The sequence below is a fragment of the Perca fluviatilis genome, chromosome 13, assembly GCF_010015445.1.
Source record: "Perca fluviatilis chromosome 13, GENO_Pfluv_1.0, whole genome shotgun sequence".
Classification (NCBI taxonomy): Eukaryota; Metazoa; Chordata; class Actinopteri; order Perciformes; family Percidae; genus Perca; species Perca fluviatilis.
In genome coordinates, this window is record NC_053124.1 from 21,416,513 (window position 1) to 21,441,768 (window position 25,256).

The 25,256-nt window shown below is 42.7% G+C and overlaps 4 protein-coding genes and 1 non-coding gene across 17 annotated transcripts in view; 2 read left to right on the forward strand and 3 right to left on the reverse strand.

The window, feature by feature from the left end:
- Window positions 1-82: 82 nt before the first annotated feature.
- znf687b (zinc finger protein 687b) lies at window positions 83-9,888 on the forward strand. Of its 3 annotated transcripts, none has more exons than XM_039819551.1 (10): window positions 83-179; window positions 937-3,288; window positions 4,110-4,405; window positions 4,490-4,674; window positions 5,354-5,530; window positions 5,692-5,854; window positions 6,351-6,710; window positions 6,957-7,057; window positions 7,476-7,563; window positions 7,932-9,888. In XM_039819551.1, the coding sequence occupies exons 2-10, from the start codon at window positions 951-953 to the stop codon at window positions 8,538-8,540; spliced, it is 4,317 nt and encodes a 1,438-aa protein (XP_039675485.1). In that variant the 5' UTR covers window positions 83-179; window positions 937-950; the 3' UTR covers window positions 8,541-9,888. The 3 variants fall into 3 exon arrangements, with proteins under 3 accessions (XP_039675485.1, XP_039675488.1, XP_039675487.1); XM_039819554.1 differs by having other exon boundaries at window positions 4,143-4,405; XM_039819553.1 differs by lacking the exon at window positions 83-179 and adding an exon at window positions 247-483.
- On the forward strand, window positions 5,955-6,089 carry LOC120572107. The gene has a single exon (XR_005641361.1). It is a non-coding gene; the product is annotated as a small nucleolar RNA SNORA13 (small nucleolar RNA).
- Window positions 9,120-14,542, reverse strand: aqp10b (aquaporin 10b). Of its 4 annotated transcripts, none has more exons than XM_039819566.1 (7): window positions 13,921-14,537; window positions 13,505-13,817; window positions 12,457-12,583; window positions 11,724-11,861; window positions 10,799-10,917; window positions 10,442-10,659; window positions 9,120-10,352 (listed from the first exon to the last, which is right to left on the reverse strand). In XM_039819566.1, exons 2-7 carry the CDS (start codon window positions 13,715-13,717, stop codon window positions 10,163-10,165), a joined length of 1,005 nt encoding a protein of 334 aa, XP_039675500.1. In that variant the 5' UTR covers window positions 13,718-13,817; window positions 13,921-14,537; the 3' UTR covers window positions 9,120-10,162. The 4 variants fall into 4 exon arrangements, with proteins under 4 accessions (XP_039675500.1, XP_039675501.1, XP_039675502.1 ...); XM_039819567.1 differs by having other exon boundaries at window positions 13,897-14,537; XM_039819568.1 differs by having other exon boundaries at window positions 12,532-12,583; window positions 13,505-14,542.
- Window positions 14,543-15,542: 1,000 nt separating this feature from the next.
- On the reverse strand, window positions 15,543-19,295 carry hax1 (HCLS1 associated protein X-1). Of its 2 annotated transcripts, none has more exons than XM_039819570.1 (7): window positions 18,779-19,295; window positions 17,861-18,111; window positions 17,539-17,762; window positions 17,378-17,441; window positions 17,155-17,273; window positions 16,830-16,950; window positions 15,543-16,718 (listed from the first exon to the last, which is right to left on the reverse strand). In XM_039819570.1, exons 1-7 carry the CDS (start codon window positions 18,841-18,843, stop codon window positions 16,645-16,647), a joined length of 918 nt encoding a protein of 305 aa, XP_039675504.1. In that variant the 5' UTR covers window positions 18,844-19,295; the 3' UTR covers window positions 15,543-16,644. The 2 variants fall into 2 exon arrangements, with proteins under 2 accessions (XP_039675504.1, XP_039675503.1); XM_039819569.1 differs by having other exon boundaries at window positions 17,155-17,288; window positions 18,779-19,273.
- A 1,464-nt stretch (window positions 19,296-20,759) lies between these two features.
- ubap2l (ubiquitin associated protein 2-like) overlaps window positions 20,760-25,256 on the reverse strand; it is a 37,575-nt gene continuing 33,078 nt past the window's right edge. For all 7 annotated transcript variants that reach the window (XM_039819556.1, XM_039819559.1, XM_039819561.1 and 4 more), the window contains 2 exons: window positions 23,427-23,621; window positions 20,760-22,004 (listed from right to left, as the gene is read on the reverse strand). In XM_039819556.1, coding sequence (XP_039675490.1) covers window positions 21,909-22,004; window positions 23,427-23,621 — 291 coding nt within the window. In that variant the 3' untranslated portion in view covers window positions 20,760-21,908. The remainder of the gene's footprint in view (window positions 22,005-23,426; window positions 23,622-25,256) is intronic.

The following is a 25,256-nucleotide window of genomic DNA, read 5'->3' on the forward strand; positions in this document are numbered from 1 at the left end:
ACATTTATAAATGTATTATGTCTTTCACAGTAAAAATAAATATACGTGTCGTTTTCAGCATCCTCCGTGCATTTTTCCAGCGCTATCCCAGCCTGATAGGATGTCTCCGGTCATGTGACGGGAAGCACTGCATTTTCAGCTGAAAACCGAGCTAGGATAGTCGGGAATCGCATATCCAGGTAAACAATCAAAATACATGAAATATTAAACAAAACTCCCCATCCCAATCATCCTCTTTTGTGAAATCGTCGACCCTACGATCACCGGGTTGTTATAGCTGTCAAACCATACCTCAGCAAACATCTCCAGTTGCTTTTTAATGGCGAACGCTAGCTAACGTTAGTTAGCTAAATGACCCCTCTCTGTCTTGGCTGGAACTCAGCGGCCAGCTAGCCAGCCTCAGTCGGGAAGGAATATCGTTAGCTCAAAATAACCGAGGTCGCTGCTACGAAACGCTGTCCCGGTTTGACTGTTTCTCAAATGGTTACTACTGCAAAGCTATAACGTTTCCTGCACTATAAAACATTATTGAAGCATCGTTTCCCATTCATAGCAAATTAGTGCTGAGCCTGTTACCAGAGGAGGGTTTGGTTGCAGGAACGCTGTCGCTAGCGCGCTAGCTGGCAAATAATACAAATGCTAGTCCAGGACCCTGGTAGCTTAGCTAGCTTCCCTGACAACAAGCTAACCTGCTAAAGATTGTTAGTGTGTCAAACGAAGGCGCATGCAAGAAATGTTATGCGCGGAATTTACCTCGAAAATATAAACATTTTAACGACCATTGATGATTTTAATATTTTGCATTTTGAGGCTTTGTAGCAGGTATTATGCTAGCAAGGCATAGCAGATTGGGTGATGGACAACAACACAGGCAGATTCATTCCAGTGTATTTTGTTACCTTCTGCTACTATGTCTATGAATCTATGTTTTTACAGGAGTTAATCCCGGTATGGGGGACATGAAGACCCCAGATTTTGACGACCTGTTGGCAGCATTTGACATTCCTGACATAGATGCCAAAGAGGCCATCCAGTCTGCCCCAGACGAGGCAGAGGGACCCCATGGAGCTGCAGGTGCACCTCTGGGAAAGTCTGATAGCGTGGTGGGCGTTGGGTCATCCTTGAGACCACAGAGCCCCTCTGATCCCCAGGTGGACACCTCAATTGTTAGTGTGATTGTGAAGAATAAAGTGCGCCTTGAGGCCGTAGATGGAGAGGAGGGGGAGACAGACCAGGACCCTATCGATGTGATCGCAGGGGTAGATGTGGGTCCTAGACTAGGTGCGTGTGCCCCTGGAATGGCTGAATCTGAGGAACTCAACCACAATGGTTTTGGGGCATCTGGTGTCCCCACACCCCCATCCCTCAGCCAGACCCAGTCTAATGGAGCACCATGGTCAATAAACACCCCTAAAGTGTCTTCAGAAGCAGCAGGTGCTAGTGCAGCCAAGTCTCACAAGCAGGGCGGGAACATTTTCAACAGACTTAAACCGCTTGTTGCACAGGGGTCTGGAGATCCAGTGGGCCGGGCCAGGAAGATGCAGCTTCTTCAGCAACAACACCAGCAGCAGCAGGATACAGGCCAAGAGAGGGCAGATGGTGTCAAAGCATCATTACCTTCGTCTTCCTCTCTATCAGCTAGGTCGTCTCCTCTGGCTGCAGGTGGGGCTGTCGGACTAGCCTCGCCTTTCTTTCCCCCTTCCAAGCCTCTGCTTCCCACTCCCTCTGCCCTATCTTCACGCCCGCTGCACTCATCGCAGCCTTTTAACGGAGCTCCCAAAGGTGTCCCTGGTGGATTTCAGCACCCGCAGATGGAGGAAGATGATTCTGACCCTGATTTGGGGAGTCCATTAGTAATCCAAGAGAGCCCAGACTCCCCGACTTGCACTCAGCTGAGCCGACGTTACAAGTCTGACTCTGTCTCACTGCAGCCCACATCTTCTACTGCATCCCACCCTAAACCTGGGGACACTCCTTCAGGGGCATCTCTGACTTCATCAACACCCCAGTCTGGCTCAACAGAGAGTCCCCAGCTAGAGAACAGGCATCCAGAACACGTCATAGAAGAGAGAGACTCACCAGAGAGTCCTGAACCTGAGATGCCTAAATCTACCACTCAAGTCGCAACTAAAAGGTGCTCCAGCCCTGCAGTGGCCTCTACTCCACCTCCTTCTGAACTGCGGGAGCCCAAAGAGGAGGAGGAAGAGATGGAAGTGGGGAATGGGGTAGAAAAGGTTGCTGATGGCAAAGCTGACAAGGGGGAAAATGGGAAAACAAGTGAGGAGAAGATGGAGGTAGATGACGGCAAGCCTAAACCTCTGTCCACAGACGGAGGAGCAGCTGGCGTTGCTGCACCTGCTGCTTCTGGAGCTCCAGCCCGACCCCTCAAAGTCAGAATAAAAACAATTAAAACCTCCACGGGTGGAATCACCAGAACTGTCACAAGGGTAGCCCCTAAAGGTGGTGCTGCAGGAAAAGGTTCGGACCCTAAAGGTCAAACAGGGGAACGTAAGATGTTAGGAAACAAGGCCCAAAAACTTGAAGCTTCCCCTGGTCACATGACAACAACTTCCCAGAAAGTAAGTGCTCTCAACGCTCTGCCTGTGTCTACACTCGCAGCCAGCAGTGTCATGCTAGCTGCTGCCACGAAGGTCCAAAACAAAATGGCTGCATCTGACAAGGCCAAGGTTTCTGCCACGGCTGTTAGCATCACTAAATCTGCTGCCCTGCCTGCAACTCCCTCCGTGGCCCCCTCCCCCAAGTTCTCAGTTGCTGCTGGTGGGATCAGTGTACGTACAGCCACTAATAAGACCGCTAACGGAGGGAGCGGCACCATCATAGGGGGCACCCTCCAGCCAAACAAACCTGCCTCCATCGTCAACAGTACAGGTGCCGTCATCTCCCGCAGTCAGTCGAGCCTGGTGGAGGCTTTTAACAAAATCCTGAACAGTAAGAACCTTTTGCCGAGCTACAAGCCCGACCTCTCAGCACCTCCGCCACCTGAGTGGGGTCTCCCACTCCCAGCCACAGGCTACCGCTGCCTGGAGTGCGGAGATGCTTTTGCCCTGGAGCGCAGCCTGGCTCGACACTACGACCGACGATCACTCCGCATCGAGGTGACCTGCAACCACTGTGCTAAGAGGCTGGCCTTCTTCAATAAGTGCAGCCTGCTGCTGCATGCCAGGGAGCATAAGGAGCGTGGGCTGGTCATGCAGTGCTCACACCTGGTCATGAGGCCTGTCACTGTAGAGCAGATGATTGGACAGCAGGACATAACACCCATCGGTGGTAAGTTGGGTTGCAGCTGACGGTTATTTGAACTGTCGGTTAATTTGTTGTTAATTGATTTTAATCGATTAACCATTTAGTCAATACAATGTCAGAAAATAGAGGAAAAATGCCAATGTGACATCCTTAAAATGACTTGTTTTTTCTGAAAGGTCAAAAAAAATATATCAAACGGACAAAAAAGCATAATATTCTCACATTTTGAGAAGAAGGAATTTTTTTTTCTTGATAAATAACAAAAAAAAGTAAATTATCTAAATTGTTGATTAATTTTTTTGTAAATCAACTAATAAGTAATCGACTATTCATCGCAGCTTTTGGAGTCAACATTCAGTTGTTTAAATCATGCCAGGGCTGCAACCTGTTAGTTATTTTCACGATTAATTGTTTGGTCTATAAAATGTCAGGAAATAGTTTAAAAAAAATCCATCACAATTTCTTCAAAGCTTGTTTTGGCCGACCATGCAAAACCCAAAGATATTCAATTTACTATCATGGAAGACTAAAAACAATCTGGCAAATATTCAAAAATGAGGAGCTGCAACTAGACCATTTTGGGGAATTTTGTTGGCAAAAAATGGCAAGCGACTATTAATAAAAATTGTTGCTCATTAATTTTCTGTTGATCGACTCATGGTTTCAGCTCCATCATACATTTTTTATTTCTATTTTTCTATTAGTGTAGAAAGTCATTAAAGAACCACAAAAATAAATTAGTCTGATAATATCCCATGACGGAAAAAAAATACACTCATCATTCATTTTTGATTCATCTCCATTGTCCCATCTGTCTCCTCTGATTTCCACCTTTGGCTGACCAGGCCTGCTCTCCTCTTCGTCCTCCTCTCCTCCAGTCTCCTCTCCTTCCGCCACAACAGGGGGCCCTGCCGCCTCGGCCAACTCCAGCCCAATGAAGGATGCTTCATCTCCAGCAGCAGCTCAGCCTCGACCGGTCCGCCGCGCACCTCAAGGCCCCCAAGCTCTGATGCCTCTGCCTTGCAAGAAGGCCGAGGGGCTGCAGTACAACAACTTCAAATGTCCAGAGTGCCAAACACAATTCTCTGGCAAGGCTGAGCTGGTCACCCACTTCCAGCAGATCAGAGCTGCTCCCAACTCAGTGAGTCTTTGTTTCATGCCACTGCTACCTGCTCTTCTAAAACACTGGTGGTCACGGTTTGATTTTCCTTTTCTTCTGTTTCAGACATGTACGCAATGCTCGCCTCCCATGATGCTGCCTAACTCGTGTGCCGTGTCCGCCCACCAGAGGATCCATAAACACAGAGCGCCTCATGTATGTCCTGAGTGTGGTGGGATCGCCCGACAGGCCAGCTTCCAGACACATCTGGAGGAGGCCTGTCTCCACTTTGCCAGGCGCATTGGATACAGGTATGGAGACGCTTCCCAAAACCGTCATTAAGACCTATAACAATTTGCTAAACTATCCTATAATAAAGCTTCAACTGATGTCAAGACCTTAACAAGAAAGAGCACTGATTATTGAATTCATGTAGGCCATTATAATTTTTAGATGACCCAGAGCACTAAGGGAATAAAGCAAACAATTGAGTCCTAGTAGAGCTAGCTTGAGTGCTTAGAAAACATAATTTTGAAGGCTTAGTATTCATTTGTTTTCTAAATTTAAGGAAGCAAAGAAGCACAGATCTTCAGTATATATTATTATTATTACTGTTCTAGATCTGAGACAATATGGTCACCATTTAGATGTATTGTCAGTAACCAGTAGGCATAATACAGAAACAGTTTAGGGATTTCAAATATTTTGTGTCAGTATACTGTGTGAACATTCTATTGTTGGCAATTTGTTCTACAGAAGTAACATTTTTGTATGAAATGACAAATTTAGTACTTTTTTTAAATTGCTTGGATTTTCCTCCTTATTGGATAGCAAGTGCAAATGCACACACACACACACAAAAAGTACTGTCTACTGATTTGAGACGTTGTCTGTAGTGGACATTTTAGGGTATACACAGAAGACAGATTTGAAAATGTTTCTGTGTTAGAGCCAAAATACATCTTTACTGTGTATCATGGTGTTGTCCAGGTGCTCGAGCTGCCAGGTTGTGTTCGGAGGGTTGAACTCCATCAAGTCCCACATTCAGACCGCTCACTGCGAGGTCTTCCACAAGTGCCCCAGCTGCCCCATGGCCTTCAAGTCTTCCCCCAGCGCCCAAAGTCACATCAGCACCCAGCACCCAACGCTCACTGGAGGACAGGCCAAGTATGTGTACTACTTCTAACAAAACAATACATGGGGCATTTTCAACCCACATGTAGAGAACTATCTTCAGAGTATGTTTGAAAATGATGGTCACTCATTTGGAAATAGATCCCTAAAATATGAATTCTTTTGTCTGTTTTTTTTTTTATCTCCTGTTGCAGAATGATCTACAAGTGTGTGATGTGTGATACGGTTTTTACCCAAAAGCCCTTGCTGTACATGCACTTTGACACTCATTTAGCCAAGCAAAAAGTGCATGTGTTCAAGTGTCCTGACTGCACCAAGCTCTACGCCCAGAAAGGATCAATGATGGAACATATTAAGGTGTGTCCATATATTCAGAGGAGAGTAAATATTCATACATTTTAGATATTAAGTCCAGTAGATACAGTATAATGTCACTGCAAATCACGAATTAGCCTTTTGCCTTTATGTGTTGCCCATTCATCGCTTCTTTCAGTGAATGTGGTGTCAACAAAGGCATACAGCAACTTCTTGGATCGGCCTTAGCAAGGTTCCTCCCCAGTGACCTTGTCCTAAGTCTATACCAAGTACAGTTGATATTTTTGTAACAGAAATTAGTTTTTGTGAGTCATATTATCTTTTTGTGTGGCAGTTGGAGTAATTTGTATTTCCCAAAGTATATGAATTGATCTTGAATGATCTGTGTGTGTGTGTGTGTGTGTGTGTGTGTGTGTGTGTGTGTGTGTGTGTGTGTGTGTGTGTGTGTGTGTGTGTGTGTGTGTGTGTGTGTGTGTGTGTGTGTGTGTGTGTGTGTGTGTGTCTCTCCTCTCTAACCCTTTATTGTGGTCCCTCTCAGACGGCTCACAGAGGACCATCAGCCAAACAGACCGAGTCTCAGTCCGATGCCTCTAACCCGGCCTCGGCCTCGGCCTCAGCCAACACATCCGGTCCCTCTGGCCTCAAATCCAAATCCTCTGGAAAACCTGACAACTCTGACGGTGAGGACTGGGGGCGGGAACAGGACGAGGAAGAAGAAGAGGAGGAAGACGATGACGATGATGGGGACGAGGACTACGAGGCTCCAGGGGCCAACTCGACCGCCCCGGGGGGCAGCAGTCACCCCCCCGCCCAGACTGAGTGGACCTGCCCCCAGTGTCAGACCACCTTCACTGACAACGAAGACTATCTGAGTCACGTGAAGATGGAGCATGGCAAGGTGTAGCATAATACCTCTTATTGTTGACTTTAATCTGATTGTATTGAATCCAATGATTACAGTTCACCAAACTTAAACCGTTTAACTTTGTACTTGTTGGATGGATAATTGCCTCCGATCATGGAGGGTAAATCAGAAAAAGAAGCGCCCGTACTTGGAGGGAGGCTGTTAATTTCCTGCCTGCACTGTAGCACAATATCTTTTTATCTTATCTCTATCTGCCTCTGTGTGTGCTTGTGTGCGTAGTTCCCTTGTCGTATTTGTGGAGGGACGTTCAGCACGTCTTCCAGCCTGAGACGTCACGAGCGCGTCATTCATGAGGGCAACAAGAGAGTCTTCCATTGCCAGTGAGTTACTTAAGCTTTCATCAAAGACGTGTTTTATATATATATATATATATATATAATATATATATATATATATATATATATATGCGCCGCTAACAATGAATTGCAGTACAGAAATGTCAAACTAGGTTTATGGTCATTCAGAAATAGTGTCACGATCACATTGTTTGTCCAACAGAGAGCACTGATAAATCGATTTTTTACACTGTAAAATGCCTCAGTATCAATGTTGGTCACAATTCTTTAACAACAAAAAAAGGGATCTGTAACCACATAGGCGTTTTAAATTATTGTAATCAGATTTGGTCAGGTTATATTAATTAGCTGAGCTGTATGTTCTGTGTTTTGTTGGGAATCAAAATAAGAACTGTTAATCTTAAGAAATAATCTGATTTAACCCTGAAAAATGATTTTTCAGATATTGCACAGAAGGCAAACGCACCTTTGGTAGTCGGTTCTTACTGGACAAGCATATTCGGCTCCATCACAGAACCACAGATGGACAGGTGAGTCAAGACAAGATTTTTAGTTCTCACGGTTTGTGGGTATAAATAGTTTAGAGCTGTGTCCCTATTCCATACTACGAGGCATGTATTGCATCATTTCCTCTTATTACAAAACAATTAAAAGTCAAGTGTCACTAAACTTTGATCATGTGCGTAATCCAGTAGTACATACTCTACATACAATTAGAATGCGGTATGTATAAATGGTGGAAATGTTAGTAGTTTTTTCTTTTCTTTTGTATATAATTATTTGTTTGTTTAGTATGGAATTGGGGCACAGTAATGGTGTTCAAGATATAAATTCCCCTTGCACCTTTTCCTTGCCTTGCAAATGTTTAGTCTCTCTCTCCCCCTCTTTGCGTCCTCAGGACAGACCCATGACCAGGAAGCGTGCAGCCACGGGGGGAGAAGGACCAGGTAGCTCCTCGGAACAGGATGGGGAGGGCGGACCTCCTGGAGGCAGAGCAGGAGATGAGGAAGAAAACGCCACCGAGGACGGCGAGGAGGGTGCTGCAGGTCCTGCAAAGAGAACCAGGGCGTCTATTGTGTCAACAACGGCACCCAACGAACTAGAAGAGGAAGACAACATTTTCCGTTGCGTCCCCTGCGGCTTCTCCACCGAGGATGGGGCGGAGTTTCAGCGCCACATCCCCCAGCATCGGGCCGACACCGCCTCCTTCCAGTGCCTGCAGTGCGGCGTCTGCTTTGCGTCAGCCGGCTCTCTCAGCAGGCACCGCTTCATCACGCACCGCGTGCGGGACACCCATGGTGACGCGGACCGCAGCACCCCGCACGCTCACGGCTCTCCCGACGGCTCGCCTGCCGCCTCTCCTCAGGCGCAGGGCGAGGACGGAGAGGGGAATCTGAGCTGCAAGGTGTGCGGCCGGCGTTTCGACAAGGCCTCGGACCTCAACACCCACTTCAGGACCCACGGCATGGCCTTCCTCACCGCACACAAGACAGACAAGCCCCAGTAGAGGAGGGGCGGGTCCTCTGAGACTGACAGATCATCCACAACGAGGAATCGATGGTCGTGACGGAGGAGAGAAGCTGTAGAATATGAATGTTGATCCTGAGATGAAACAGCTGCTTCCTGTGCAGTTTTTTTTAGCCACCATAAACACTTTTACTCCAATCTATGGCACGTATTCTGTGCGATTGTAAGTGCATGTTTGGTCATGTTACTGGTCACTTAACTGAACACACCTGACTCTTGAGTGGAAAGTCTCTCAAACAGCCCCCTGAGTAAAGCATTTATATATCCGCCATACTGTGTTTAATACGTCTTGTCCTTCCATCTCAATCACTCTGCACTGACTGTAGCCACCTGCCTGTTATTCCATGTAACATTTCAATACACACACCTCCCACTGTACTCCTGACAGCTGTAGTGCCGATATTTTTGTAACATTGTTTGTGGTCATCATACTTGTTTGCCTCATGTCCATGTTCACTATTCTGGCATGAGGTCAGTTTGAACAGCTCCAGAGGCTTTTAAAACTGATCTCAAGCCATCTGAAGCATGAAGGGGGAGTGTTTGGAGAATGAAACACTGATTTTTATGTTGCTATAATATTTATTTATACAGAACTTATTACTGCTGTTGGTATTTGTGTGAGTCGGTTGCGTCAAACCGTACCAGACGTGGTGCGATTTACCTGCAACTGAGACATGAGATGAGGTTCTCTGAAGGCATTTAATTAGGAGACGAGGTTACTGGAGGTGTGTAACCTGTGTAGTGTGAATAATGTGTGATGTTGTTAATCGTTAAGCTAGAAGAAGATAAAGGGAGGTCAGGCTTCCTGCCAGTAGTATATGTGTACGTTTTGCCTTGTAAATACATATTACACTAAAAGAAAATGTTCTGGTTTTAGTAACTTGCTATGATAATGTGAATACGTATAGTATTTGTACTTGTACTGTTCCCTTTTTTTTTCCAAACAATTTGAAGTTTAAAAGAATTCCCCCCCCCTCCCCCCAGAGGTATACATTGTAATTACAAAGCAGAGGGAAAGCGTGGGGGTTGTGTTGTCTTAATGTGTATGAATACAAATGTTTATCACTTTGAGACGGTTCTTTTTTTATCTACAGAATCAGTGCTTGCTGTACTCACGTTTCTTTTGTACGTTTCAAAAACAGCCTTCGTTGTCACGTGATGGAGGCCGAAGAGTGGATTTTTTTTTTTTGTTTGTATCTTTTATATGTCATATCATATTTATATAGCTCAATAGTGGAAATTTCATGTCATTTTCTTTTCCATGGTTGTGGTCTGCTTGCTGAAATGCCATACACTTTTGTGCCGTTTCAAAATAAATGTGTAAAAGAGACGATTGACTCGTGCAGCACGTTCATCTGCAGAGTTGAGGGTCACATTCAGAGTAGTGTTTGCAGCTTCTTTCTGTTTACAAATGGGACTCTTTTCAGTTGCATTCACCTAGAATTCGTAGTATCAGAACCAATCTATTTGTTCCACTAAATCAGTCACAGACATTTCAGTCACAACAAATCCATGGGTATCATAACCGTAAATAGCATTTACTGTACACATAACAGTTTTGTCCTCTTTACCGTGGCTTAATTTGACCACTAAGTGGGTTTCTCACAGTCTGGCTCCACCCCCTTCCAGCTCCAGCCCCATCTTGCCCTCAGTGGCCTCCTGACATGATGTCTGGAGCTCAGGCGGACTGAGAGGATGGTGGACTTCAATCATCAGCTCGTAGATCAGTGTTCCCAGCAGCGCCCCAACACAGGGAGCCACTATTGGCACCCACCACCAACCACCTCCAGCCCTGTAAAGACAGTAGTGTTAATACATTAATGTGGGGCAACAAAGTGCAACCTTCACGGTTTAAACAGACAGATGAGTCAAACTACTAACTTGAAAACATCCACTCCCCAGCCAGCGATGTACGTGAACAGTCGAGGTCCAAAATCTCTGGCCGGGTTGAGGGCGTAGCCGCTGTTGGAGCCCATCGAGATGCCAATAACCAGCACTGCTGCTCCCACCAGTACGGGCTGAAGACCATCAGGGAGGGAGCTGTTCCTCTGGTCCCCGAGAGCCAGGACACACAGCAGCAGCGCAGCCGTGCTTATCACCTGGATGACATGGGAATTGTTACGTATATGCAGAGAGGTGTGCACATCCTGTCCTATATTTAGGCCAGGAGCAGAACAGCAGACTGAATGAAGGAAAAAACAGTGTTAATTGACTCTGATGTGAGCGACAGGACCTGACCTGGTCCACGACCCCTCCCCACATACTGAGGTAGTCGGCTGGGTAGGTGGCGAATATTCCTGCCGTGGCAGTGGAGCCCGTCACTGTCAGCTCTCCTCCGCTGTACGCCTGGATGGCATCTGCAAACATTTCATCATACATGCGAAAACACATGTGCCATTACCAGACTTAATTATACTAAACATTTAAGTCTTGTGATATTATATATTATTATAAACCTCATGAAAAGACCAAAACCAACAACTGACTGGTTCTACTAACAAGTATGGTCTGTGTAGCCAAAGCTTGATATAGCCTGTTCCTCTCAAAAACTATTAAAAACACAATGATCCACAACATTGAACTCCTTCACCACGATGAACACAAGTTAATCCTACTGTAGTATCTGGACTTCTAACGGACTTTTTATAAACTTTGTCTTAAGTTTTTGGTAACAAAGAAACTCATATGAACTTTAGCTTACATTCACTGGACACTTCTCCGGAAACATCTGGAAAGCGTTATCAGTGGGGCCCTAGAATTAGGGATGCTCTTGTTGGCTTGGTTCCAAAAGGATGATAGCCATTGGTCAATTATTGATCCCACCCTAAGTTATGAAGACTAGATATACCATGTGTTAACAACAGAATCTCAGAGTGACTTTTGAGAATCTGGGAAGCTGTCGCTCTCCGAGCTCTTCAGGGCTTGTACATTGATGCTGAATTATTTGATGTAAATAAACCTTTATAATCAAGAAACAGTGTCAGCAGATTCCTAACCACACAGCAACGCACATCGTTACTACATACACTACACTACAACTGGAGCACCACGTGTGTATTAATTCACTGCTGAAAATAGTCCCCCAACAAATGTAGCCTACTATTTGCTTTAATTTTAGTAACATTTGCTAAACACTACTGTTACTGCATAGTTGAAAACTCACCGTAGTACTGCAGGCTAACCGTGGCTGCAGCCAGAAAGCTTCCGAGCACTTGGAATAAGATGTAGAAAGGCAGCTTGATCCAGGGATGTCTGCCCAAAACGCACAAGCTTAGAGATACAGCAGGGTTCAGATGGGCACCTTATGGATGAAAATTATCAAGAATTCAGGGCTGAAATTGAACATTTCATAACTTAAATAAAAAATAAAATAAAACATTCTCTGAAATTGTCACATTAAGACAATTTTAAATACCCTTTGCATGCACATATCTACCTCTTGATGTCTACAATCAAGACAATTTGACCTGCACAATGAATAGAGGGGTAATTCACTAAGTGCACTGCAATTGCTCTTAGGGGAATTGTTGGTTCTCTGTAAATTAAAGTGGGGTCTAGACCTACTCTATCTGTAGAGTGTTGTGAGATAACTTCTGCTATGATTCGACACTATAAATAAAACTTTAAATTGAATTAATATTATTATATAGTATACAGACATTTATCAGGCTTCACACAGCTCCCTCTGGACCCACAAAAGGCTTTATACAACTTTTTCACAGATATGCAATAGTACTACCCAACACTTGTAAACAGACTTTGGTGTCTAAAATCTGTGGCGTTACCCTTTGAGGTATTATGTTTAAATTGGGGTTCAAAGAAAACATTAATAATCACTGGGGGACATAAGGTTCATCCCCCCTCACCTCCCCAATCATTTTCATACAGTCCCTTACCTGAGACTCCACGAGACACAAAGACCCCAAATGTTACTCCCAGAGCAAAACCCAGATTGATGGACAGGTACTGGCCTTTCTTATCTTTAGTTGTGGTCACCTGGGCAACGGAGCCGCATCCAAACAGCTGCAATTGCATGAGATGAAGAGCTGTATTAGAATATATCAACCCGAGTGCAAAGAAAATCTAAACACGTCTGCATGACATTACATTTCAGTAGGGGCTGGTATGGTGGATGAAAATTGTAATTGCAATGACAAATTAATAAAAAAAACGTTTACTAAATTTAAAGTGTTCTTGCTCATATTCACACTCTAAAGAGGTTTGGCACAGATAAGCAAACAAACATTGTTACCTTGGTATGATCTTCATTGCTAAGGAACCTGCTTTATGATTTGTGTTGTAAACGATCATTGCCCCGACAGGTGAGATCAAACAAAACCGCACAAACACAGCCAGCAGAGACGTACAAACATCACCTCTTCATTCTAAATCACTGATGCACCACCCTCGCTCTTTATCCTCCCCTGTCACCTCACCCATCCACTCACTCACTCACTGGCTCTCTCTCTCTCTTTCAGTCTGTCTGTCTGTCTGTCTGTCTGTCTTTGTTCAGGCCAAAGTCCTTGGTTATCCATTGTGTGGAATTCATTAGCTGCTTCAAAACAAGCGAGTAAGCATGTAATTGTTTTAGGAAACTGTTAAATACTTGATGTTGAGTTTACTGATCAAGTGAGAAATTGGATGAACTGTTAAGAGAATACATTAATTGTTTTCTGTATTTTACAGCTCATTCAATTAAATGCAAAAGGCTGCAGCTACTGTAAAAACACAAATATGAAAAGAAAACAGTCTTTGCCTCAGCAGGTCTTTGGGTATTCAAGGACACTAAGTATTTAAATTGAGTTTAAAGGATGAATCATTTTGTTGACATTTTGACATATCTTTGCTTTAGAAAAAGATAGACATGTGGTTGAACTCTCTTACCTATGTCAAAGTGCCTGATGCAACCAACTGAAGTTTGGATCCATAAAAAAATATACTCACAATCAGGACATAGACTCCAAGGCATTCAGCCATGCACTCCCTGACCAGTTGGTTTCTGATCTGACATTTCCTCAGCAGCCTCTCCATCCCCGAGGTTTCCTCTGCACCGTCCGGTCGCAGGTGAGCTTTCAGAGGCGGGACGCGGTCATCAGGTGGATCTGAACCACACAGCACTTCACTGTCTGCCTGACTGAGCAGAGTTTGCCCTTTCATACTGGAGCTGTAGACTACGTCATACACTTTATGGCATGGCGGTGGTGTGTGAGTGCACGCATGAGACGAAAGTAGTTCATTTTGTAGGGCATCTTTAGACCTAAATCACAAGAGACATGATTAAAAGTTCTTCACTGCAAAGAACTGGACTCCTGCAAACAGACCTGACTCTGGCTCACTTGGTTGGTTTGCGGTGATCTCACCTGACTGGAATTGGCTCTGATTGATCATCTTGTTTGATTGGGTGTTACATTTCTTCTTCTCAGACTGCAAAGAGGATGTAATTTTATATCACCCTCCAGCTCAAGAAAGCAAATATACATCTTTCAATTCAGCATATGCATAACAACTTGTTTTGTGCCATATTGCAGCCGTACAGATTACCACAGAATAATAAAGCTGATAAGAGATGGAAATCTCTTTGGCTGGCACCATGTGCTTGTACAGTCCTCCCTGTGATCAGAATAATTACCCCTCGAACAGTCATGACAGAGATAATACAGAGCTTACACTGTAAATTTAAGGTGTATTTTTCATATGATGCAAATCATATCAAAATGTAAATGTATCTAATTAGTTCAACCTCCGTTAGATTTTGCAAGTGGTGCTAACAGTGGAGTAAATCACTGCAAATTACACACTTCAGTGTAGGGGATAACATGTATGTCGAGAGATTATATAAATAGTATTAAATGACAATCTGTTAAAGCATTAGATAATGTAATACTGAATGTAGTCAAATATAGTCACATCACACATACAATATTTCAACTGTATTTTATGATCAAACAGCATCTGTAAAATAAGCTATAAAGTCCATTGGTTTCCTGTGAAGATAACCTCCCATCTACCGGCAGGGGGAAACAAAGAATGCAAATGTTTGGTTTTGTGGGATGGTCTGGACCAGGTGCTAAAACATTGTACAAACATAATAAAGATTAAAAAGTTGTATAAAAACACTTCATGAAAAGGATGTGAGGATGAAGAGAGATTATTGTGAGGGTTTGTATACGGATTGTACTGGGGTGGTGATTAGGGTAATGGGTTACAAAGGTGCTCATAGAGAAATAGACAAATATTAGTGGCTGCAACGGAGATGGGTTAATATCAGAAAACCATGTCAAATAAAGTGGGGAAAATGGGCTTCCAAAAGGCACCAAGAGAAATTATAACATTGGAAGGACTTTGCGAAAATGTTATTTTTTATTTGTGTGAGTTTATGTGCATGCAACACTAATGCCCTATGTTCATTTTTTTCCTTTTGATTGCATTCAGAAAATGTACCTTTAAACAGCCCGTCAGGACTTTGGCACAGCTGATGTCGTAACTATACTATGTATAGGTAGAAGATTCCGCTACAGTGCTGATACAGTCATTACCCGGCTACAATGATGAGCAGAGACACTGAAAGCACAGATGCGGAAGTCTGAACCAATCAGAGGAGACCGGGCTTAAAGAGATGGGCACTAAAACTGTTGCAGAGGCTTTTTTTAACATTAAAGAACGTAAACATGTTCTCATACAAGTATTAAGAAGGGCATACTGTGGGACCTTTAAGACACAAAGAAGATTTTAAAGAATTTGAACAGCATGGAAGGCTCATCTTAACCTTTTAAAACTTGCAACTTACAAATTAGGTACTCCATTATACAATTCCTCTGTTCATGAAAATGGTTTGCAAGGACAGTTCTCTCTGAAGTTGAGCGTACTACTACTGCCCATTTTCAAAGGAAAACGTCAAGGTCCCACAATCTCCACTCCCCTTACAGAGGCAGATTTGCCAGAACATGAGAAGAGTGATGAGACCGTTTCATAGTTCCACACATGAAAAAGCATTTTTTTTTTAATTCTTTTTAATTGAACATAAATTATCATTCTCTCGGTATCTGACACACATTGAACCACAAACCTGAGCGAGGTCACACTGACACATATACAAAGGCCTTTTTATTTACTGGACATTTTTTAGAAGGATTGAGAAAAGGAGAAAGAGGGCAGTGAAGAAGAAAAGGGGTTGGGGCGACCTCTAGCTCACCCAGTAAGAGCGTGCGCCCCACGTTAGCTGAGGCCTTTGCAGCGGCCCGGGTTCGAATCCGACCTGCGGCCCTTTGCTGCGTGTCATCCCCCATCTCTCTCCACCTTTCCCGTCTATCCACTGTCACTCTGAAATAAAGGGAAAAAAGCCCCCCAAAAATAATCATAAACTAAATTAAATGGGGAGATGAGAATAGGTGGACCGCAGTCATCCATAACACACCATGATAAAAGAGCTAAACTGATCTGGACCTGATAAGGCTTGATACCAATTTGGAGGGATCAAGACTGTTGTAAGCAAAAACCGTCCAGATGACATAAAAGCAGGATCTGCAAAGCCTGCAGGTAGATGTCCAATACACTACTATTGTAATACCTGTACACACATTTTATATTTTGCTAAAGACCATTTTATTTTTCTGAGTGTTGTTTCATATTTCCAAAGTTATGGTCTTATTTTAAAGTGGGAAGCCTAAACTGACTAAACCTAAAAATAAAGGCCAATAACAACTATGTATATTAAGACTCCTTATTTGACATATCACACACTCCTATACATACAAGCTTATCCTATGGGACAATTCCAAAAAAAAAAAATCTAATTGTGAATTGTTTAGTGTCTCGATTTGTCAAAATCAATAGTTTTCGGGATTGGCAGCTTCTAGTCTACGTGGTCAGTTGGAAATCCTGGTGTGTCCTTAGACAGGCCAAAGACTCTAATCCAACACATTTATTTTGGCAATTGTAGGGTCATGCAATTGTTCTGACCATATATCCTACATACAGTATATGCAAACTTAAAGCTCTAGATGAACACTCAGACTGAAATGTTTTCAGGGAACAAAAACTATGGTCAACCTGGCCAGAGAATATACAGTACTCCACTTTACGATTTATTTAAACCCCCCAAAGAACTTTGAGAATAAGGAGTCATCATCCCGCATGTCCGAAAATGGATTTTGACCACCTGAAATATAAACAAGAATGCATTAGAACTAGATCAAGCTACTACAAAACTCAAAAATATTCTAAAAAACCCAAACAATCAATTAAAAAACTCCACTATGTATAGACTGACCTGATCTGACAGGTCCAGTTTGACGGTCTGGTCCCTCCAGCCTACCAGGACCTCCTGAGTGGGTCACCGTGGTCTCTTCCTTACCTTGGCTGTCTCGAACTGTTCGCCTCTCTTCTACAGTCTGACAACCAAGTGTAAACAAAAAAATAAGAGGATTACAGTATTACAGATATACAGTAAATAGTCATAATAGTAGTTTTTAGGATATTTTCCCAAGCAAGAATCATTTCTCAGACCCAAACAGTATTACTGTCATGTTGTAACCACTGGGCTAAACTGGGCCATGAAAATCTGCTGTGAAAGAAAGATAAACAGTTTTTCTCACCCCATCAGGTTTCACCACCTTGGTGACGATGACCGATTGGAAGAATGAGCGGGTCCTGGGTTGGTTCGGAGCCTGACCGGCAGGTGGTGCCAGAAACTGATCCAGGCCCCCAGAGGACACTGCAGAGTCAAGATCTGGATGGGAAATCAGTTGGAACACAGAGTAAAGTCATATACGCAATTTGTTTTACTGATTTAAAAAAACAAAAAAAAAAATCACCCACCTCTGTCTTCTTTGCATTCATCATCTGGAGCTTTCGATGGCCCTCTTTTCCAAATATCATTAAACTATTAAGAAACCACAAGAAAGTTGAAACATAACAGTGACCAGTGACACTTCATGTTGCCACAGAAACAAAGTCTTGGAAGCAAATATCTTACTCACCTTTGAGAAAGGGGTCCAGCCATGGAATGGCAAGCTGGGAAATTCTGGTGACTCATCAGAAGGGTGGCCATTATTTCTGGGCTCTCGAGATGGCCCTGCTTGGGGTCCTTGTGGGTTGTTGTCCGGGGATTTGAGCATAAAGTCTCTCAGGGGGTTCCCACTGGATCCCCCTCCACTCCTCTCTGCTCGTTCCTGAGGTGGCTGCGGCATGATACTGGGAACACCTACAACATAAAGGGAGACACAGACGGAATCTACAACTCAGAATTGCAAAAGAATTAGATGAGTGGTAAAGTACTGGATCATGGCTCAGGTTTCATACCAAAATGTCCAGAATATGGCGGTCTGTCCCAGTGGCCCAGCTGGGAGAATATATCCTCCATCTCCCTGAGGATGTGGCCAAACACTGGAGGCTCCTGGATCCTCATCCCGTCGGGGCCAACGCTGAAGCCAAACCTCCAGGCACTGTCAAAGGGGTCCTGCTGGTCCCCCCGGAACCCATCATAGTAAAATCCATCGTCTTCATCATCGTCGTCGTCATCATCATGAGTCATAGCATCGAAGAAAGGGTCCCTGATACAGTATGGATGACGTGTTATTAATGTTCATTGACTATCAATCTTGCTTTGGGTTTGCTAGGTCAACTGACCAACAGTAAATAGACCTTCAAGTACTCAATCGTATTAATGATGAGGTCACACTGAGCCTAAATACAACAGCAACCATGCTAGCCTAGGGACCCCTGTGGTTATCCTGGCAGAGAAACCTTAATCTTGTAACTAAATCCGTACGTTAGCTACCTAACTAACCAATAGCGTTTTTCCCACAATATGTTTGTCATTTTCTTAGAACCCAACAGTAAAACGTACAGTAACAATACAATTGCAGACTATACATTCACATTACCCAGACACACATACTCACACACATACCCTCATCACCTCGCACCAATCTAAAGTAAAATATAAATAAAATAAAATATTTTCCATCACCATCTACAATTTTCTTTCAGGTAGAGCCCACCTTTCCATCTATAAATTATATTCATATATGGTTCCCGAAGTTTAGCAAAGTCTTTCCGCTTGCCCTTAGCAATGTAGCTAAGTTAGTATTTCTAGACCAAAACATTGCGATAGTTGCATGTACCAAGTTAGCGAACTTCTGCTAGCTTAGCTAGCTAAGTTAGCTTAGAGTGGCAGCGGTGTACTAAAGTTAACGTTACTTGACTCCATAAACTTACCTTCGTCCACGATGATGGCCTCCAGGTACTCCGAAAATCCCGCGAAATAAGTCAAAAACACTCATTTTACACTCATTACAAAACAACTCTTGTAGAAAACAAACATAACTGGGAAAATATACCAACAGCAGACACCCGCTGGAGAAAACAAAAGCCTCAGTTGTCAACAGTGTCGTAAAGCGTTTTAGCTAGGTACTTCAGGGTGACGGAACCAGTAATAACGCTACCGTAAATAACAGTGGGTATGCGCAGCAGAAATAACCAAATAACTCAGGTGCCAGTTTGAAACGTTTGTTTGACATGCTAGCTAGCTAATGTTTGAAATAGAAAACGTTGAGAGGCATTAACAATTCAAATTGTCCCGGTTTATTAGCTAGCTAGCTAGTTGTCAATAATGGAAGTAATGAACTATATTTACGCAAGTTGAGATACTTCTACTTTACTTAGCTAGCTAGCTACGGTTTGTGATACGTTACTCCACATTTTTATTGGAATTGTGCTTTACTGAAATGTATCTCCATTTATTTTTACATACAAAACATTATCGTATGATAAAACATATACACAAGATATGATCCATCGTTACTGATTTAACAACCAAACGGTCGCCTACATCAAGCAGTTAGCTAGCTAAACACCGCTCCATCTCGACTAGCTAGCTAGCTAACCATTGAAATGCTACTGTTAATGCATTATTGGTAAATATGACTAGCAGAGGCATTCTGTTGCATGTAGGTTAGCTAGCTACTATTAATACTTTATCCATTTTTGCAAAGTATATTGACGTTAGTTGGTAACACTTCTGAATTCTGAAGTTCTGCTAAAAGTATGGTACTACTATACATAGCTAGGTGATCTACCACTGCCCGTTGAAGTTACCGTTGTTTACCAAGTAAAAGCTAAATAATACATCAATGGTTAAAGCGGACTGCTGTTTCCTAGCAACGGCGTTACATCACCAAGCGCCTGTAACGTTTCATCAATGAGAAAACTAATGTAGTTAGCAATATAGTTGAGTCAAGGAGCCTAAAAAAATAAATAATAATAATCTTTAAAAGGCGGTGAAATAACTACAAATATAGAAAATGCCAATAAAAGTAATTAAATGTAGTTAATTAAATGTACTGGACTAAAAAAGTAAAGTTACCCCCATGAAATGTGTTGGGAGTAGAAGTATAAAGTTGCACAAAACAGTATACCTATTTGTAAATGTGCCATAATTTCCACCGCTGCTTTTCACTTCACCTCTGATAATGTAATGCATCAGCTACACCTCATGGGGTAAACGGTACACGTCATTGTCCTGTCAGAACCAGCAACATGACTGTAAGTGGACTAATCATGTTTAGATATAGCTACATGACTGGAAAAAGTAATTTTAATTTTTTTTAGAAAATGTAAATGGTGGCAAAACTACAATGTATTTAGGTAGCATCTTAGCTAGCCTGTTCAGCAGACAGCTAGCTGTCAATCATACTGTAAAACAGGGCATTTAGATGCAAGAAATGCATCCAAATCACTTAAAAGATACACAAAGCAAATGTCTAGAGAAGTGATGTGTTTGGACTGTACTTTCTCCTGCTGATTAGATACTTCAACCCTACAGCCTCCAAGTCAGATAGTTTCAGTTGCACCAAACACTTGATGGCACAAGCTTTAGCTACAGCGTTTGTCAATTCATTGTTCTTCAGATAAAGTTATCAGTGACTAACAAAATGAGATGAATTAAGGCAAGCCTTCAGCAACAAACAAACACTGGGCATCACTGTCAAACGGTTGGAGGAAGAGATGCTGCTGCATTTACAAGCCACATGAGAAAGAAATAGTTTCTTAAAAGACATTCACATCCAAAATGATGAAAATGTCTTTTCCTGGTTTATTTACTTAATATTTATATATTTTACAAAATAAAAAAAATATATGAAACAAAAAGCTAACAAGTCTGCAAGGATTTAAGAAGGAAAAGGAGAAAGCCATCGAACAGGGACTACAGTACTTGTGTTTTTTATATGTACAAGACAAGTTTATCCATTTAAATTTTTAAAACGCACAGTACAAAAAGAAAAAAGAAATCACTGACAAAAAACCCATAGTACAATTCTGTCCATCAGTATTCAATGCTGCAGGTTTCCTTACAATGGGGGACAGGTGGTGGAGCAGGGAGGTGGCGGGGGGGCCTAAAAAACAAACAATAAAACACACTGGAAGGCAGATTGGGTGTGTATTGGCCTTGGAAATCATTCAACATCTCTTGCAGAACAGGTGGGGCCTTTATGCAACACATTTATAATTAATGGGAACAGTTACTGTACAAGTGTTAGATAATGAAAAATTCTGTGCTAGGCAAAAAACAGCACAGTACACAACCACGGCCCCGTGTGTACAAACATGCACGCAGTCACATGACAAACACACTGTCCTCACAGTCCAAGCCAGTGAGCTCGCTTAAATGTCTTTATATATAATATATCTATATTTGGTAAAAAATAAACTTCACAACTCTACCAATTTAGAGAATTGTTTTTTCAAACCTAAAAAAAAAAAAAAAAAAAAACATTTAACAGCAATTAAGCTAATTGTGTTTGGGTCTTTTGTGTGGGAGGGAACCACCAAAATTAATACATGGGGAGTTGAGGGTGAGAAATACAAAACCAGCCTGTCCCCCCACCTTCAGATATTACTTCATTCCTCCCCATCTGCAAGAAAAAAGGGGGGAGGGGGAAGACAAAAAAAAAAAGACCATAGAGGAAACGGTAATTCTTTTAGAAAACAGTTCTATGTTACATACAAGTCAAAGAAAAAAGGGGTGGGGCTGGGGATTAACACAATACAAATTCCCAACACTCAATATTTCACCTCTTGAAGGTGTATTTCTATAACCATTTAGCTCCGATCTCCCCTGTCTTCTAAGCCCCCCGTCCCTCCCACCCATGCATCATTACAGTGCTCGTTCTCTAGGCACAGCACCTTCCCTGACCACAGTCAGGGCTGCAGGAGTGCTGGGCCAAGAGACTGGAGAGGGAATCTCTGCAGGAGGAAGAGGGAGTTTATATGTGGAGACTGTTAGCAGTAGGAGTGATGAGCCCCCTTCTAGCTTCTGTCAACAGCGTGGGGGCCGCGACAGCGGATGTTAGTTTGCCCCCCAGTTGTAGCTGTTGTATGCCGACTTGTTGATCTGAGACTTCTGCTGAATGGAGGCATTCTGGCTGCGCTGTCCAGTGCCGCTCTGTGGAGAGAGGACAGAGTTCATCTGTGACCTGTCGATTGATGCCATGGTTTTTCACTCTAGTATTGAGTCGCTTAGTGAAACGATTAACCTAATACACACCGGTGTTTCCCATACATTGATTATTAGTGGCGGTCCACCACAATATCAACGTTGACCACCACATATTGATTTTCTATTTCGGTTATATATTTTTAAGATTTTAAATGGGTAAAATCTTATTTCATTGTAGAGCACATTTATTTGCTCAGCCCCTCAGGAAAAACAACAACCCATTCAAACCCGTCTGAATAGCCCTGCGCCCACCTCCTCTTTCTGCACGACTGCTTAGCCACAGTAAGCCTCTGGGGCTTAATTGTACATCTAGGGCAACAGCTTTCACAAGTTCACCTGGAACTCCCAAACCACAGGAAAGTCCGTTTCTCTCTGCCATGATTTTTCACAGAATCAACGTTGGCTATGATAGCTGACATTAGCCAACATGCCAGCTAGCGCTTGTTACAGCGGACCTATGCATAATGTCAGTTAACTTTAACCAACCCAGTTCTCTGTAAAAAACAACAGCAGAGAGATAGACACTTAACTAGGGCTGAAACGATTCCTCGAGTAACTCCTATTATTCCATTACTAAAAATGCTGATGCTACGGTTGACACATTCTGTAAAGACTAACGGCACAGATTACAAAATGAAGGAAGAGAGCGAAAATAGTGAGGGGAGAAGAGAAAGGTGGAGAAAATGACCTAAGATTTGGGATCATTTTAAGCTGCAAAATAACTCTGGACAGTGAGTCACGTAGCGGACAAGTTACACAAGGTAACATTAACGTCTGCATGCAGTCTCTCGTCCAGCCTTTTACACAACTAAATACAGCATGCTACTCTGCAAAAAGCATTTGTTTTTTTAGAAAAGCTAAAACAAAATCTGTTGGTAAACTTAGCTGCTGGCGGAGACAAACCAGCCCCTTTCTCTTAAAAATAGTGCTTAAAAATATTAGCATCTATTAAGCAATGAAATTGTTGCTTTTTCTAAAAATGAAACCTCTTTTATATATTTACTATTGCTATTTACTATAAAACAAAAGCATTTCTTATCCGATTAATCAATGGAATAATCGGTAGAATACTCGATTACTAAAATAATCGATAGCTGCAGCCCTAAGCTCAACATACGTGTTATGCTAGCTGTGTGGCGATGCTAGGCTTCGGAGCAGCAGGCTCAGCTGTCAGTCTGATGTTTTCTCCAGATTACATGTAAATCACACTCTCCTTGCCCCCTCCCCCCAAACGTGACAGAAATTAAATTTGAATAACCAAAATAAACCAGAACTAAAAGGCATCCAGATCAACTAAACTGAACTACAGGGGTGAAAGCGACCAGCACCAACCGATGGAGACAAACACAACAACAGCTTTTACACTACCTGTCCATCCTGCTGCAGGTGGTGGTGCAGAATCTGAGAGTGTGGTTGTTGGTGTGGTGCCAGGATGTGCATGAAGGGGGCCGGTGCGTAGCCAGCGGCAGCCGGGGGGTTGATGGGTCCCCCGCTCCCCAGAGCTGAGGGCAGGCTGAACGAAGCAGTTGGCGTGCCAGCATGGAAACCCTGCTTCTCAAATGACTGCAGGAGGAAAGGAAAAAGAAAGAAAAAAAAGTTCTTCCAAACTGTTCAACGTACAGTACAGGCCAAAAGTTGGGACACACCTTCTCATTCAATGAGTTTCCTTTATTTTCATGACTATTTACATTGTAGATTCTCACTGAAGGCATCAAAACTATGAATGAACACATATGGAATTATGTAATTAACAAAAAAGTGTGAAATAACTGAAAACATGTCTTATATTCTAGTTTCTTCAAAGTAGCCACCCTTTGCACACTCTTGGCATTCTCTTGAGCTTCAAGAGGTAGTCACCTGAAATGGTTCTCCAACAGTCTTGAAGGAGTTCCCAGAGATGCTTAGCACTTGTTTGCCCTTTTGCCTTCACTCTGCGGTCCAACTCACACCTAGTTTTTAGGGCTGTACCGAATACTAGTTTTTGATCTTCGAAGCCTCTGTGCTTTTCAGCAGCGAATATTCAAAGCTTCGGTGGCGGCCGCAGCGGCGGGGGAAACCAACATTTCCAAACCGCACCTGAAGGCAGCTTTTTTTCAAGGTAAAAGAGACAAGCGAGATGAAGCAACTGCTTTGTTGTTGCAGGACACAGTCCCCCGTTACTACAGTAGGCTATGTTTTTACGGTTCGTCATTAACTGCCGTAGCCTATTCGCAAGTCACGTTATTTTCCATGAAAATTAATAATAATAATTAAATAATTTTTATCACATGTAAATGGCAGATAAAAGCAGCTCGTTCTACTTACAGAACTCAGGTGATTTCTCAAGCTTGATGTGCTGTTGTGGTAGGCCAGTTTCAAATTTCATATTTGACACTCTGCCTTTGTCTTGTCCTCACTTACTCTAAAGTTCTCCCACACAGATGAAGTCTTCGGCAGTCTTCTTTTCGCTGAATCGTGACCATAATGACGTTCAACTCATGGGCGTTTTAACTGGGGCATGTGACGTGACGTCCCAGTAAAATCTCAAAGTCTCCTATATTTCGCAGTAGATTAATTTAGATTGATAATAATGGGTAAAAAGGATAATACATTTTGTTTCTATTATTTTATTTTCCACTATGTCATGCGTTGCTTGGGTCAAGCAACGCAGCTTAACCCAAAATACAAGCTCAGACATGCACTTCTGTCCACGCAAACTGCGCTGTTCTGCACTCTAGCAAGAGAATACTCCCGTTGCAGCAACACGTTAGTAGTCCAAGAAGAAGCAAATATATTTATTAAGTATAACGAGGTTGGGTTGTCCATCCTATTAAAATGGCTAGGCTATATAAGAAAATTGTAAAAGAGAGTATTATATTTCGAACATATTCAAGCGCGAATGAGAACCGTTTGGAGGGGGATGCCAGGTTGTGCAAAAAAAAAAAAAAAAGAATATTCGAATGTCAAATTTTCAAATCTAATACCAACCCACCGAACGAATTTTAGGGTCCAGCCCTAATAGTTTTGATGCCTTCAGTGAGAATCTACAATGTAAATAGTCATGGAAATAAAGAAAACGCATTGAATGAGAAGGTGTGTCCAAACTTTTGGCCTGTACTGTATGTGCTTATACTTAAAGTGCCCATATTACTATTATTAAACCATGTAAACCTATTCTGGTACAACCTTAAAATACAGTTATGAACCTGAAAATGAGCA

What these genes read in the sequence shown, in the direction of transcription:
- aqp10b (XM_039819566.1), bottom strand. Translation starts at nt 13,717, where the DNA reads ATGAAAGGGCAAACTCTGCTCAGTCAGGCAGACAGTGAAGTGCTGTGT. An exon ending in GGGGAGGGGTCGTGGACCAG is followed by an intron (nt 10,660 to 10,798) that starts GTCAGGTCCTGT and finishes CATGTCATCCAG; the next exon opens with GTGATAAGCACGGCTGCGCT. An exon ending in TGGGGAGTGGATGTTTTCAA is followed by an intron (nt 10,353 to 10,441) that starts GTTAGTAGTTTG and finishes CTGTCTTTACAG; the next exon opens with GGCTGGAGGTGGTTGGTGGT.
- znf687b (XM_039819551.1), top strand. Translation starts at nt 951, where the DNA reads ATGGGGGACATGAAGACCCCAGATTTTGACGACCTGTTGGCAGCATTT. An exon ending in TCAGAGCTGCTCCCAACTCA is followed by an intron (nt 4,406 to 4,489) that starts GTGAGTCTTTGT and finishes CTTCTGTTTCAG; the next exon opens with ACATGTACGCAATGCTCGCC. An exon ending in CTCACTGGAGGACAGGCCAA is followed by an intron (nt 5,531 to 5,691) that starts GTATGTGTACTA and finishes CTCCTGTTGCAG; the next exon opens with AATGATCTACAAGTGTGTGA.
- hax1 (XM_039819569.1), bottom strand. Translation starts at nt 18,843, where the DNA reads ATGAGTGTTTTTGACTTATTTCGCGGGATTTTCGGAGTACCTGGAGGC. An exon ending in GGCCATCATCGTGGACGAAG is followed by an intron (nt 18,112 to 18,778) that starts GTAAGTTTATGG and finishes ATACTGTATCAG; the next exon opens with GGACCCTTTCTTCGATGCTA. An exon ending in AACTGGACCTGTCAGATCAG is followed by an intron (nt 16,719 to 16,829) that starts GTCAGTCTATAC and finishes TTTATATTTCAG; the next exon opens with GTGGTCAAAATCCATTTTCG.